Source organism: Centruroides sculpturatus, unplaced genomic scaffold (assembly GCF_000671375.1).
Source record: "Centruroides sculpturatus isolate CEXI.00-Female unplaced genomic scaffold, Cexi_2.0 scaffold1985, whole genome shotgun sequence".
NCBI classification, from domain to species: domain Eukaryota; kingdom Metazoa; phylum Arthropoda; class Arachnida; order Scorpiones; family Buthidae; genus Centruroides; species Centruroides sculpturatus.
Window position 1 is genome coordinate 76,727 of NW_019386149.1, and position 15,096 is coordinate 91,822.

General features: G+C 27.4%; 1 protein-coding gene across 1 annotated transcript; it reads right to left on the minus strand.

The window, feature by feature from the left end:
- Positions 1-3,329: 3,329 nt before the first annotated feature.
- Positions 3,330-14,658, minus strand: LOC111613811 (solute carrier organic anion transporter family member 1A4-like). The gene is made up of 3 exons (XM_023355160.1): positions 14,500-14,658; positions 6,448-6,512; positions 3,330-4,133 (listed from the first exon to the last, which is right to left on the minus strand). The coding sequence occupies exons 1-3, from the start codon at positions 14,514-14,516 to the stop codon at positions 3,844-3,846; spliced, it is 372 nt and encodes a 123-aa protein (XP_023210928.1). The 5' UTR covers positions 14,517-14,658; the 3' UTR covers positions 3,330-3,843.
- Positions 14,659-15,096: the final 438 nt, after the last annotated feature.

The following is a 15,096-nucleotide window of genomic DNA, read 5'->3' on the forward strand; positions in this document are numbered from 1 at the left end:
ATTGAAATAACGTGACTAATAAGTTATATATTATATAACTAATCTAGTAGTATTAGCAACGATTGTAGCTGATGATGTAGATGATGTCTGGGCGCCATGTAACTAATAGTTTCGAGGGCGCCCAGACAAATTTGAATTAGGGAGTTTGGATACAGTGTTTATACAGTGTTGACTTCAGGCATTTTTCTTTGGGGGAATTTTTTAAGGGAAAAGATTTTCTTATAAAAAAATTGATATGCGGCCCCTTTGGCGAAGGCTCCAGGCAATTACTCCTTTTGCCCATGGGATAATGAGCCACTGGCCATTACATATCATGTATACTGTATACAAATGTTATAGAACTTCGTGTCAAAATTTTTAGGCATAGATTCTAGGGTCAAAATAAACTTAAATCATCAAAAATGAAGCGGATTTTGAAAAACGTTTAGAGGATTCTAAACTTATTTTTGACTCTAAAATATATCCCTAAAATATTGGCGCGGAGTTTTGTCACACCTTATATATATAACTTACATTTTCATCATATAAAATTTTATATGCACATTACTATATCACAAATATAGTGGTATTTTGATATTTAGGCATTTAAAAAACGTTGGTTCGAAAAGAAATTAGACTGTGGAAGCGATCTATGGCACGAAAAATTAAAAACTCGTTCTAAGAGATAAAAACCTATATATATTCTGATACATCATATTTTACTTCAAGAACTCACTTTTATGTGTTACTAGTACGTAAATTATTGTTTTAGATGGAATTGATTAAATACATACATAATTATTTGTACGTATTTAATCAATTCCGTTTAATTATATTTGAAATCTTTAAATTCAGCTAATGTATATGTGGATAATAGCACATCATATATGGATATGAGGTTATTGCGAACCTATTAGCATACTTGTTTTTTGCAAGTAAATCTAGAGATCTTCAGTTATAAATTTCAAATTACTAACTTGTAAGATTTATTTTCCACAATTTTGATAATCAACATTAAATTTGTACTTAGACAAGAATATATATACCCCTGATTGTTATTCAAGCAGATAAGAATATTTAGTTATCAACATATCCCCAATCATTATTGAAAATAAAAAATCTTCTTTCAGACTATATGGAAACTAACATTTTGTATGAATTTTTAGTTGTGACTAGCAAGTGATTCAACAAAAATAACAAAATTTAAGTAGTTATTAAATGAGATTTTTAGTTAATGATACTCTAAGATATCTTATTCATGTATAATAAATAATTTAATAATACAAGGAATTGAATATACATATATAAAGCAAAGAATTGTATGAAATTTAAAACAAGTTCATTGCACCCTAACAAGTACTAAAATTGGAACAGACACAGAATGCAGAACAGCTGATCATGTAACTGCTTAATAGTATTGTAGTAACCTAACTGAAACAATAATTGGCAATGTTAATAAGATTTTTTAAATGAGAATCTTGAAAACTGCAAATTATTCATGTAACAAAGTTAGGACAATGCATTTTAAAAAACTATTGTAAAAATATTCTTAACTTTCATTATTATTGCAAATTGAAATGCTAATTTTGCATACTAAGCATGATTTTAAGCATTACTTTTCAAATGATGAATAAATTAATTAAAATTTGATTTATGAACTTTTTTATTTTTAAATTGATGCCATACTTTAAAATTCTATATCATCATCATCATATTTTAATAAATGTGGAAATGAATACATTTTTATAATAATAGCTATCTGTCATATTATCACTGACGTCAAAGTAATCCAAAGATAGAAAAGCTGACAAAGTAAACCCCTCAGAAGAAAGAATATGGCCTTGGAAGTTAGAGCAATTGCCAATTACTAGACATCCTTGAATATTTCAAGGTCTGAAAAAAGAACAGACTTGCTTCAATATCATTGTAGTTTGAATATTGATGTCTTTTGCTATTGCCTATTAGACTAATAGAAAAAGAAGAATGCAAAGCATATGAATTATACTTGATTCTAAAATAAGATATTAATTTTTAAATTAATTTTAAAAAATATTTTAAATTTGAGTTCTCATGTTGTTATTTAGAAAAGATTATGCTCTTATATGTTAAATTTTCTTTTAATCTCTTTTGGGTTGTATAAAAATTTTAAAAATATGATCTAGATTGTACATTTCTGGAACAGTACCTAAGTATTTTCAAGTATTTTTGATTAATAATGAAATAAAACTTTATAAAGATAAATTATTTCATTTATCTTTAATAATTTTATTTGAATCCTTAAATAGTTTAATTATTATATCTACACAAGCATAATTATTTGATTAAAATTACTGTTGTTCTATAAATTGTAATCTCTAATTTATTCCTACTCTTCTGATATTTTAAGAAATTTTGATAAAACTTAATTAAAAATAATTTATAAAAAATTTCTAATGTATATAAGTGAAATTAATTGATTACTAATGTATCAGAGAGAAACTAAATATTGATTAGAACTAATCACAAAGAATTACTAAAGCAAATTAATCACATAAAGCTCTGAAATTTACTTAACAGCAGTATATTATTATTTTATACTGTCAACAGTACATAAATAAATTTTCCTGATGTAAATCAAAAATTATTTTATAGATGTACATAACGGTCAACTTGTTTTGCATCATCAAATTTCCATACCTGTAAATTAAAAATTGTTGTTACATTTATCACATTACAATAATTTAACTTCTTTTATAATGGTAATCTTAAAAATCTTTCCCTAAAATTTTTATATTTTTACAGGAAATAAACATAAGTTCCACATATCTGTTGAAATAGAACTTGTTCTTTATATAAACATTTTAAATTGTTTGATTCTATCATTAGAATATTCTAATTAAAGACAATCTACAAAGACAAATTTTTTTGGGGATATGAGTCTGTAAAAAAATTTTGATGATCTCATAGACTAGAAACACCAATCCACTCTCAGTAAATAGCATAAATACAAGTTTAATATTTATATGTCATACGTATATAACTTGATCTTAGAATTTGTTTTTAAAACAAAACTACAAACAGTTCTAAATACTGTGTCAATGTACTTTTTCTTCTTTTAATATGATATACTTTATAATGTAATGACAATAACAAAGAATTTACACATCTCTTTAGAATAAATGATTGTTAATAACATTTGCATATGGAAATACTTATCACTTTTGAAATATATTTATGCATAAACAATAATTTTCAAAAATTCTTAATTTTTTTCAATAATCATTTCATTTAATATTTGTTAAAGCTGCCTAAAATTTTCTTAACATCTTGCAATAAAACAATTTCTGAATAATTATAAAATGTGATATACCAATGTGAGCAATCAATTTTTATATGTAGAAAATTTTCTATGAAATGTATGACAAAAGTGAAAAATTTCCATATTCAAATAACAATTTCTTTACCTGCGATAAAATTTAATAATCTTAGAAAATACACAGTATAAATGTAATCACTCTTTCTCTGAAATATGCTATATTTAACACATTGCGTGTAAAACAACGTCATTAGGAATCCACTGAATGAACATGCAAGTACTTCTGTCATTACAAACGCTTCATTTCTTGTCCATAAACTTTATAAGGAAAAATTTATACAATTAAACTGTACACAGGAGAATATATAACTAAAATGTGCTTAGTAAAAACATTGTGCTCATTGACTATCTTGTGTAGAAGTATGCACATAATGGACAATGAGTATTATTGGAACTGCAGTCCAGAATATTCATATTGTGGCAGGACTCAATGGATGGAATTCCATCAGTATTAATTAACTATATATTTAAGGAGTTCCTGTAATAAGGCATTCAAGCATTAGTGGCTTTTATACACTTGATTCAAACTGTCCACAAGGACCAGAATTCATAGGTATCACTTCATCTGCATTTGTAACATGTTCTTCTTCTTGAAATTGAATAGATCTTGCTTTATAACAGACTAGAGCATCTACAAGAAATGCTGCAAACATAATTGCAGCAGTAAGGCCATGAAACACCATTCGAAATTTGTCTGGATCATATACTCGACAAGCTCCGGCTTCCCCACAATTATCTTCCCAAAATAAACAAGCAGAGTCAACAACAGCACCATAGATAATAGGACAAGGCACGTTTCCTAATAAAAATTAAAAAAAATAATCTTTTAAAATATAATAATATAAATTTATTTTTAATGAAATATTTATTTAAATTAAACTGAGTTTTACAAATAATAATCAAGATAATACTTAAATTAGGAATTTGAAATTGTTCTATTTAATTTCATTATCTATTTTTAAACTTAAGTTAATATTCAAAAATGGTATAAAATGTATAATAACATACTTCTTAATTTTAAAAGACTTTCAATAAATGTTACATAATATCTAAAACAATTTCATTAATTGTGTTATGTTTATTGTAATAAATATTTGATGGATAGTTTCTTCAGAAATAAAATGTGGCAAAATTTATATGTAAAATTTTGCAATTCTAAACTAGTATGTATTCTTTAATTGTTATAAATGAATTTTCAAATTAAAATATATGTTAACAATTAATATGTTAATTAAGATAATTGAGTTCTTTCTCTTAAACATTTAACAGATTAAAAAATTGTGTTTTATTTTGTAACAGTTGATTTTATTTATCATCAAATAGAATATCAATAAAATATTGAAATTTTCTATTAAAAGAATGCTTTTCTGTTTATTCTACTTTTGCATTATACAATTCATAGAAATCATTAATCAGAAATGTAAAGTACAAAGCTGAATCATCTTCTTTCCTCTTCTTTTTATCAAAATTTCATTCAAGAATGGATGAATGTAGGCTACCATTGTTATACAATATATGATTTTTTTTGCCAAGGAGTTAATTATAAGTTTCAGTTAAGAATAAAGTTTGTAATAATATTTAATTATAATATTTTATTGATATAATATAAAATCTTCTTCTTCTTGGTGCCATATCAGATTTCTGACATCGGCGACACCCGGTGTAGATTAGTAAGTAGTTAATAATACGCCAAGGTGTTACTAGGGAAGGTTAGTACCCAGAGTGGTTTCCCGTTGCCTTCTCTGGGGCGTGATGTTACGCGAGGGGAAAGAATGCCTTCCGGGAGGACTTTTATGGGGAACTGGCCTCCTATTTAGTCGTTATTGGCAAGGAGAAAACCCGGAAAACTCCAAGCAGCCAGCCTGTCCGATCGCGGCGCGAACCCACGACCAAACTCCCAGGGTATGAAGGCCGCTTGGCCACTGGTGGGCACATAATATAAAATACTGTTATGAATAATAAAAGCAAAAAACTAAATTCTTTTAGAAATAGACTCAATGATGAATTTCTTAATTTAAGTTGTATATTATTTTTATACATAAAACAATTAAAACTGTACAATTGAATAATTATTATAGCATACAAATATTCTTTGCTCAACTGATATTTTTACTACTACAAAAAGTTAATTTTGCTTATACTAAAACTGAAAGGCAAATTTATTGTTCTGAATTAGCGCTTGCATTCCACCAATCAGTTGACAATAAATATTTGAATACATACATACATACATACATACATACATACATACATACATACAGGGTGTCATGTTAAGACCACCTAAACTCTGCAGAGCGAGAATCTTCTCTTGGAGTATATAAAAAATGACAAGAACAATATCTCTATGACTGATAGTGTTTGAGAAAAATGCAAAAGAAAAAGTATGATGTCACATCTGGTGCACAGAAATAAGCTTTACTGGAAACATGAACATCGTTATTTGCATATGACATTATGCTTACATAGGAAGATGCTCAAAACGACCAATCTTGCTTTCTTGTCTTCATGCTGCATTTCCTTTTGTGGACAACACAATGCTGGATAATACAGCCATTCTATGGTGTACACATGCATGCCTCGACATGCACAGTGATCATTTTGAGCATCTTCCTATGTAATCAAAATATCATATGCAAGTACTGATGTTCATGTTTCCAATAAAGCTTCTTTTCTGAGCACCAGATGTGACATCATACATTTTCTTTTGCATTTTTCTTGAAAACTATGGGTCATAGAGGTATGGTTTTTGGGTCATTTTTTTATGTACTCCAAGTGAGGATTCACACTCTGGATAGTTTATGCAGTCTTGACAAGACACCCTGTATATATCAGCATATTTAATATTGTACTTATTTCATTCTTATTTACAAACTACATAACTTAATGATTTAATATATATGAGGTTAATAATTGGGAAGTGTGATGTGTACATGTACTAGGGGTATGCCTTTGCTCGTTTATCCTACAATTCTGCTCCAAATTTTTGTTCTTAAATGTTATAATATGCAAGATGGATTGGTTAATCTGAAAATGCTACATAATATTATAATAAATACATAATATTCATAGAACATATTAAAAATTTATAAAATATACTGAGGCAACTTTCTTACCAAACAAGCCAATGGCAAAAGATATCAATCCTAAAGCCATTGCTTTATCTTGAGGATCAACACATCTACAAATGTAATAAAAAAATAATTAGAAATCTTTTAAAATTTTATTTGTAACATCTAACTTAATCATATTTGTAAATCTAACAATATTGTATTCTATTATTTTCAAGACTAATAAAAAAATATAAAGAATGATGAGAACATATGTATTACATATGATACTGTACATTCTCATTATTAATGAGAATGCATTGTAATATATGATAAAAATATATCATTCTTCATACACCTTTCTAACATACATAAGCTTGTCATGTGTTTTTATATATAAAAATGGATAGAAAAGAGGGGCCAAGGTACTCAATCACATTCAGTAATAACTCTTACCTTATCAGATTTGGTATTCGACACTGACAATGTTTATTGAAAGAAAATTTTCATAATGCAGCTGAAAATAGTACAAAAGTGCATATCAAGTGGAAATATAAGAGAGCAAGTGTTTTCATGTAACTCCCCAGTTTTTTGTCATTAAATTTATGATTAATACATGTTAATGTTAACTGACATGCTAAAATGTCATTATTAAAAAGTTTATATATTTCACTTGTTATTTAAACTAACTTAATGAAAAACAAACTTGACTTCTTAAAGTAAAAAAACATAAAAGAAAATTGAATATTAGAAAGTGCAGGTTGTTATTGTCTTTGTATTCTGTTAAATTCTATTTCAAAGTTGAAATTGAATGTTAAATGAATGAAAAATGAAATCCAGAGGAATTAACAGCATTTTCTATTTGTTTTCTAAAATGAATTTGAATTATTTTTAATTTTCAAATTTTGAGTAAAGTTTTGGAGCCATAAACATGAACTAGCAAAATCATTATTTCATATCTTACAAATATAAGACACAAGCAGATATTTCATATTTGTTATATGAATTTAAATATTTTTGATGAAGCCATAAACATTGTGATATCTCTTAATTTTTTTGTTGGATTCCACACTTGCCTCTACTAAATTATCTAACAAAAAAGACTTGCAAGCACTAGAATGAGGAGTTTGGCAAATTCAAAAAAAGTCAGAATTGTCAGTCAAGTGAGCTGGTGTCACTTGACTGACTCATTACACTGAGTTTAGTATTTGGTCATTATTGTTATTTAAATTAAATGTTGTGATGCTTTAAATTACAGAACAGAAAATTTGCTGTTTTATATAATTTTCTATTATGAAAAGTTACCAAGAACTGAAGGCTTATGCAAAAACATCCTGAATTTTCTATGCTTACAAAAATTTGCTCGCAGATTTTTTAATAAGTGGTACTGTACAAGAAGTCTGTCTATAATAGAAAAAAAATGTCATGAACAAAAAGTTATCCGAGGAAAGATATCAAGATATTCAACTATGCTTATAAATGAATCCCACAAAATCTGAAGCATTTATCTCAAGAAACTGGTTTATCTTAGTTTTCTGTTCATATTGCTATGAAAAAGATATAAAGCAAGATCATCCATGAACTTTTTAGGGCCAAAATTTGATTTGTTTATTTATTTAGAGTTTCAGTTGTTATTTTTAACTTGACAGTAAATAAGTGTTCAAGATTTAAATATTTCTCACTAATAACATCTCAGTAACAATGGCACCAAGTCTGACTTTGTGGCATCATCAAACATTTCGTGCCATCAATTTGTGATTTTGATCATTTATATACATACATAATATGTATACTTCTCTAAATAATTATACAATATTTATAAATAATATTTAACATTATAGTTCTATAAAATGTGATTATTAATCTTGGTAATTCAAAATCAGTTATTTTTTAAGAAAAATAGGATTTTAGTCTTTATTATTAAGAATCTCAGATTAAAATAGTAGTTTAATAATTTTGGATCATTATAAAATCTGTCTTTAGCAGTTAAAATTTTTTTTTACATAATGAATTTTCTTTTTTTAGCTAAGCAGATTTTTCCATCTAAAACTTAATTTTATCATTCAGATTAAGATAAGAGAGACTAACTTGAGATTTGCAAAATATATTTATAGAAAAAAAAAATACTAAACATACTACTACTGCCAGGTGCTGCTTATAATAATAATAAAACTGCTAACTGACTCATGAGTGTCTCTTCAGAGAGACAGAAGGGTTTATGATTGTCAATACAATATCAGGTCATAAATACAAGAAACTATATTTAAGCACAATCTTGAAAGATAATATTCACAGATAACACCTACAGGAAATGTCACATCATGCATGAGACTATATAATATATCACATCAGATTGTAAGCTTTTAATATAAACTGACTATTTACATTGTCATAACCAAATAGCAAATATAATACATCAAAAGCGTGCACACAAACACAAACTTCTATTCAGGAACAATACTACAAATACACATTTCAGATGGTCTTAGAAAACAACACAATGAAAATCCATAATCACAGATTAAAACTATCACAACAGACCAGTAAAACAAAACAAAATCATATACATTATAGAGAAAGCTGTTCCAAACACTCACAACAAACAAAACACATACACTAAAAAATTATTAAATATTCAGAACTCACCCACAAGAAGCATCTATGGAGAATGGATAAATTACTTATTATGCCAGTATTCCTTCCTGGTATAGGCATCATACCATATACATGTTTCCTAATGTTGTGAAGTCCAATGTTTTAAGACTTTTGTGTATACAAAAGTCTTGAAACATTGGGACTTCACAATGACACATATATCACATTATACTAAACACTATCATACTAAACACATGCCACATAGTCAAATTCTTAAACAAAAATATATACATGAACAGCATATAAATAAAACTTTTCTGTAGTTATGCCATGACTTTAGTCTGGCATAGCACTAGGTATCTGTATATACACTGTGTAGAAAACACTCCACCAATATGATGATAATAATAATAATAAGTAACTTTGAATGTTTAATATTAAAAAATTATCAAAAAAGAAATATATTGATAGACCAATTTTACTTTTTTATTTTCATAAAATAAATTTCTTAAAAATTTCAAACAATCATATTCATTCCGTTCTGAAGAGAAAATATATTCAAGCACAATTTTCAATTAAGATCATCATATTTTTTCATGAGTTCTCTTGAATACAGTTTCTGATTTAAGAGTTATTCACTGTAATTCCATGAAACATTGTGAAAAAATCAAATAGTCTGTTTGCTGTTTTACTAGTTATAAAAAATGCTAAATAAAAAATATAAATAATAATGAATGTTTTGAAAAAAATTTCACTTTATGAATATATGGGAAAACTTGTGATAATTATCATACTGTCATTCTCTAAACATGCATCTGCCAGTTCTAGTATTTTCTTTTTATTACTGTACATATTAATACTGTGTTTTTTAGTTAAAATCTTTTCTGAGTAATTTTAGTGTGCAGGATGGAATTTAAGTAAATTCTACTTTTCTTATATTTATACATTTTCTTCCTTATTTTACTGTTAAATCTTAAATGAGAAACAATATGTGTGAAATTTGTAATTTGATCGCATTCCATTACATACCAAGCTTTCATAATAATAGATTCAAAAGAATTAGAAGTATTCTAATTGCATATGAATGATTAGAAAGACAGAAAACACAAGAGAATAAAGTAAGAAAACATAATTTTAAGAACAGTATATCAAAAATTATATTTTAGGACACACATTAAATATATAAATTTGATGCATACTAATACATACGAGGTCTGTTCAAAAAGTATTGGACTTTTATTTTTTCCGCGTAAACCAATGATGCGCGAGAGGTCTCTTTCGGTGGAGTTGTGGAGGGGAGAGTCATGCACAGCCCTGAATTTTTTCCCGCCTTCAGGAAGCGTCAGTCATTGGTAGTCGGCCTTTGAGTGAGGATATGTAGTGAGCTCTCATCGGATTCCACTAAGTTGGAAAATGACTGAACAACGTGAGCAGTGATATTACAGTGATACATCAAATTTTGCCAAAAACCTTGGCGATACTCAAGCGTAAACCATTCGCAAGATTCAGCAGGCTTTCGGGGACGATCCTCGAGGCCAAAAAAAGCACGGCAAGTTCGCAGCAATATCAAGGTCATGTTGACAGTTTTTTTGACTCTTGTGGGGTGGTATATCGTGAGCACGCACCACAAGGCCAAACCATCGCAAAGGAGTACTACCAGGAGGTCCTTCGTTGTCTTTTCGATGCTGTGCAACGCAAACAACCGGATCTGTGGTCGAGCAAAACTTGGCAGATCCATCATGATAACGCATCTGCCCATTCTGTGAATCTGATTCGGGCTTTCGTCGCCAAACACAACACTCCTGTGGTTCGTCACACTCTGTACTCTCCCCACATGGCATCGTGTGACTTTTAGCTATTTCCCAAGCTGAAAATGCCGCTGAAAGGAACCCGATTTTAGTCGAGAGAAGACGTCGTGCGGAATGCGATGGACCAGCTGATGGTCATTCCAAAAGATGCGTTCCAGCAGTGTTTCCAGCAATGGCAGGAACTCTGGGAGAAGTGTATACACTACCAAGGAGACTACTTTGAAGGGGATTAGGGTTTTGTACCTCAAAATCAATAAGTGTATTTTTGCCGACCAAAGGTCCGATACTTTTTGAACAGCCCTCGTATATTGAATTATGTATGTATGTATGTATGTACGTATGCATGCATGCATGTATGTATGCATGTATGTATCAGTTTTTATATAATAAATTTAATAGTATATGCAAAAATATAAATTTTTATAAAAAGAAGGAAATATAGTATAAGAGTACTACTGTACATTTAGTATGTCTAAGTAAGATACAAATTTTATCATAAATATAGTACAGTTTCATGTTTATGTTTAGGTATACAGTGGAACCCCGGTTAACAAATGCCCTGGTTAACAAACTTTTATTTTTCAAAAATTTTGTCTCAGATAACAGACAAAATTTGGATAACGAATGTAATGGTTTTTTGTGTCAAATTTTAATTGCTGTTAGGCATGCACGAGTTAAGCATTGCTTTTCTGAGTGTTTGTGCTAAACTTCTTTTTTCAGTTTTGTGATTTATATATTTAATCAATATGGCATCCAAGAAAGAGAAAAGTGATAGTGGCAATAGAAAACAACAATGTGCTATTGCATTTGAGAAAAATTGTGATTAAAAGAGTAAGACCATCAACTTTAGATCAATTTCTTGTTCCTTACCAAAAGAGACCTTGACTTGAAGAATCTCCCAATGAAGTGCTACCCGTTATTTTTTTGGAAGGGAATTTCCCTTCTAAGCATTAAGCTCCATATATCTCCACTCCTCTGCTACCAACTACAACAAACAAAGGTATCTAAAGTGCTATTTTATTAAATAAAGTTTACATGTTTGTTGCTATAATGATAGATACTACATTTTCCTATATTTTCATCAAAGAAAACCTACTGTATTTTACAAATAAAATCACAAAAATTTTGGAGGCTAGAATGAATAAATTGCACTTGCATTATGGCATATTGCATTACTTTCTATGGGAAAAATTGCTTTGGTTAATGAACAGAGTCACGAAATGGATTAAGTTTGTTAACTGGGGTGTCACTGTACAAAAATCTAATCTTTTCTGAACCTACATTTCATATTTAAGATTAATAGTACAATTACTTAAGGTGGTATCTTTTCTGGACATAACAGTATCATATAAGGCATCATATTGAATAATATCAGAAAGTGATCCAATACTAGGTTTTTATTCAAAATCACTCATAACTGCTTTTATGTGTTGATAAAAATACTGTATATCTGGCTATGGTGGTACATTTATATTTACTTTTATATGAAGTGATCAAGTTTAAGTTTATAGAAAGTTAAATTATAAGATTTTCATTTTCATCTAACATGTTTTGAATTTGACATATGAAAAGGAAATTCTTAAAATAAAATATTGTAAACTTGGACTGATGCTTATTCTTGATTATTCTGTTTTTATTATTTGTTTTTTTTATTATGCATATGTACAAGAGAATTCTCACAAAGCATTTTCTGATTGTTTTACTAATATTATATTGTAGTATAAAAGCTGTTGATAATGGTTATTATGTAACTGTACTGTCTAATATCTGTAAATTTTGATTTATTTATTTCATTAAAGTTATTTTTTTAGAAACTGATAAGTAATAATAGTTATTTATATTACTTACTTTTATTTTATAAACTTTGAAATAATATTTATTTTAAAATGAATTATAAATGAAAATGGATCTTCTCAAAATTCATAAAATACCACTGTGGAATTATTTTATATGTCACTGGCTATTAAAATTACAATATATATACTTATATTATATATATAGATCAATGAATTACAGTATAATTTACATGCAACCTTGATTAATGTTTATTAGTTTAGTCTATGAAAATAATGATACTAAATTTATCAGAAATCTTATCAGTCTTCAACTAAGCAAATTATATTGTTTATATTTAAAATTTAAATTTAGAAGAAATGTATTTTTAGGTAAAAGAAAGATTAGAAAATTTTTAAACAAAAATATCAATATTTAGCTCTAAAACTCTTATTTTCAATACATTTTAATTTTCATAAATTATACTTTCATTATATTCAGGTTGTGTCAATTATCTTTTCTGTTTATTATTGATATTGTAATAACTTTTCTCTTATCATAGGATTCAGATAAAGTTATTCAAAAACAAGATTCTGAATATATAAAGAATTTACATGTCAATTTTCTGTGATATGCTAATTTTTTGTTTACTTGAACTTTCTTTATTTGATTAATTATAATTATTTTTTTACATCAAAAATTTATATTTTAATTTTAAACATTATGCTTACAATTCTAGGTTTTATTATAGTTTATGGATAGCAAAATCAATAGACTATAATAAAATTATATAATTATGAAAGTGGTCTAAGTAAAAAATAGGAAAAAAATTGAATTTATTTTGTAAACTTTTCATAAAATTTTACAATTACATAAAAAGTGTTTTTAATTTTTACAAACTCAAAAGTTAAAATATCTCCAAATAAAAAATATGACAGACCACTTTCATAACCACTGGCCCATATAATATTGTATCTATATTTTTTAAATTCGTAGAGATGTAAAATATTTTTTGTGTTTTTTTTATTATTTATCATTTATTAAAAATAAATACAATTTCATTCATTTTAAAGTGAAATGTAGTATTTATAATATAATAAATAGAAATATATTTTTCAAATTTTTTACTTGTTTAAAATATAATTCATTTAAAATATATTTGAAATACAGGGTTATAAATCCATGAAACATTCTAAAAATTTATTATTCCTAAACAACAACATGATACTATATTTTTTAACATTAAAATTAAAGGTAAATGCTCCAAGTTTTTTTCTCAGGAATAGTATGCATGCCTAGTTGTGTTTTGTCACTAGGAGGTAATAGTAGCAAATATGACACTAAGCAAACATGAAAAATCATTTTGCATATTGAAATACTCAAGAATCTTGTCCATTGTGTGTGTATAGAGACAATTTTAAACAGAATTCCATAAGGAGCCACCTGTGTATAACACTGTCCTGAAATGGTTTGTGAAATTCTGGGATGAAAACTGTGCATCTTGTTCCAGATGTCCAGGGCCAAGTGAACAAATTGTGGGTTGTGTTAAACAAGCCTATGAGTGTAGTCCCCACAAGTCCACTACATATGCAAGTTTAGAAATTGGCATCTTGCGACCAACAGTTGGAAGTGCTGACATGTGCAGGAGGAAATATATTTTCATCTAGACGTCTGCCATATCAGCAAAGGTAGACACACTGAGCATTTGTGACTCATGTAAAAAACTTGGAGAGTTTACTTTTATGTCAATGTTAAAAAATATAGTATCTGTTGTGCAATTTATGAATAATAAATTTTTTAAATGTTTCATGTATTATAACCATGTATTATAATCAATCATTTGAAAATGAATGACTATTTAATGATAAGGTATATAAAAATTAGTTTATACATAAATATATTTAAATATTTAAAACACGTTGATCCTGTTAAATTTACATACCTTAGAGTCAACATCATTGAACCAACTTCTGATGTCGAATGAACAAGCACAAAAAACGAAAACACAACAATATACCATATCAAATTATTACATGTTAATGGACAATACCCTGCAACAGCTGTAACATTAGCAGCCAAACATTGGCAATCAGTATATAAAACCTGAAATGAAAAAGTTAATATATATTAAAGTCTCTTGGCATTACACCATAGAATTTATTATACAGCAAAATCAATGTGATAAATTAAATAAAATCAAGAAACTCACTGAAAAATTGATTTATGATCTATTATTATTATATAGAATATCAGAATATCATTAAAAAAATTATAATAGACATAGAATATCATTTAAAAAATTATAATAGAAATAGAATATCATTTAAAAAATTATCATAGAAATAGAATATCACTTAAAAAATTAAATATTTATGAATTACAAGGTATCTAGATTTAATCTTTGACATCTCATAGAATGTCTGTATCCAAGAAATGAATTTTAACCACCAGCTGCCTGATTTAAGAGTATTTGTTGTTATTAATTTACTCTACATTTTAAATTACATCTTTTGTCTTATTGTTGATTATCCTTTATTAA

Coding starts and splice junctions, on each gene's coding strand:
- LOC111613811 (XM_023355160.1), bottom strand. Junction 4,134..6,447: donor TTTTGCCATTGGCTTGTTTG/GTAAGAAAGTTG, acceptor AATTTTTATTAG/GAAACGTGCCTTGTCCTATT.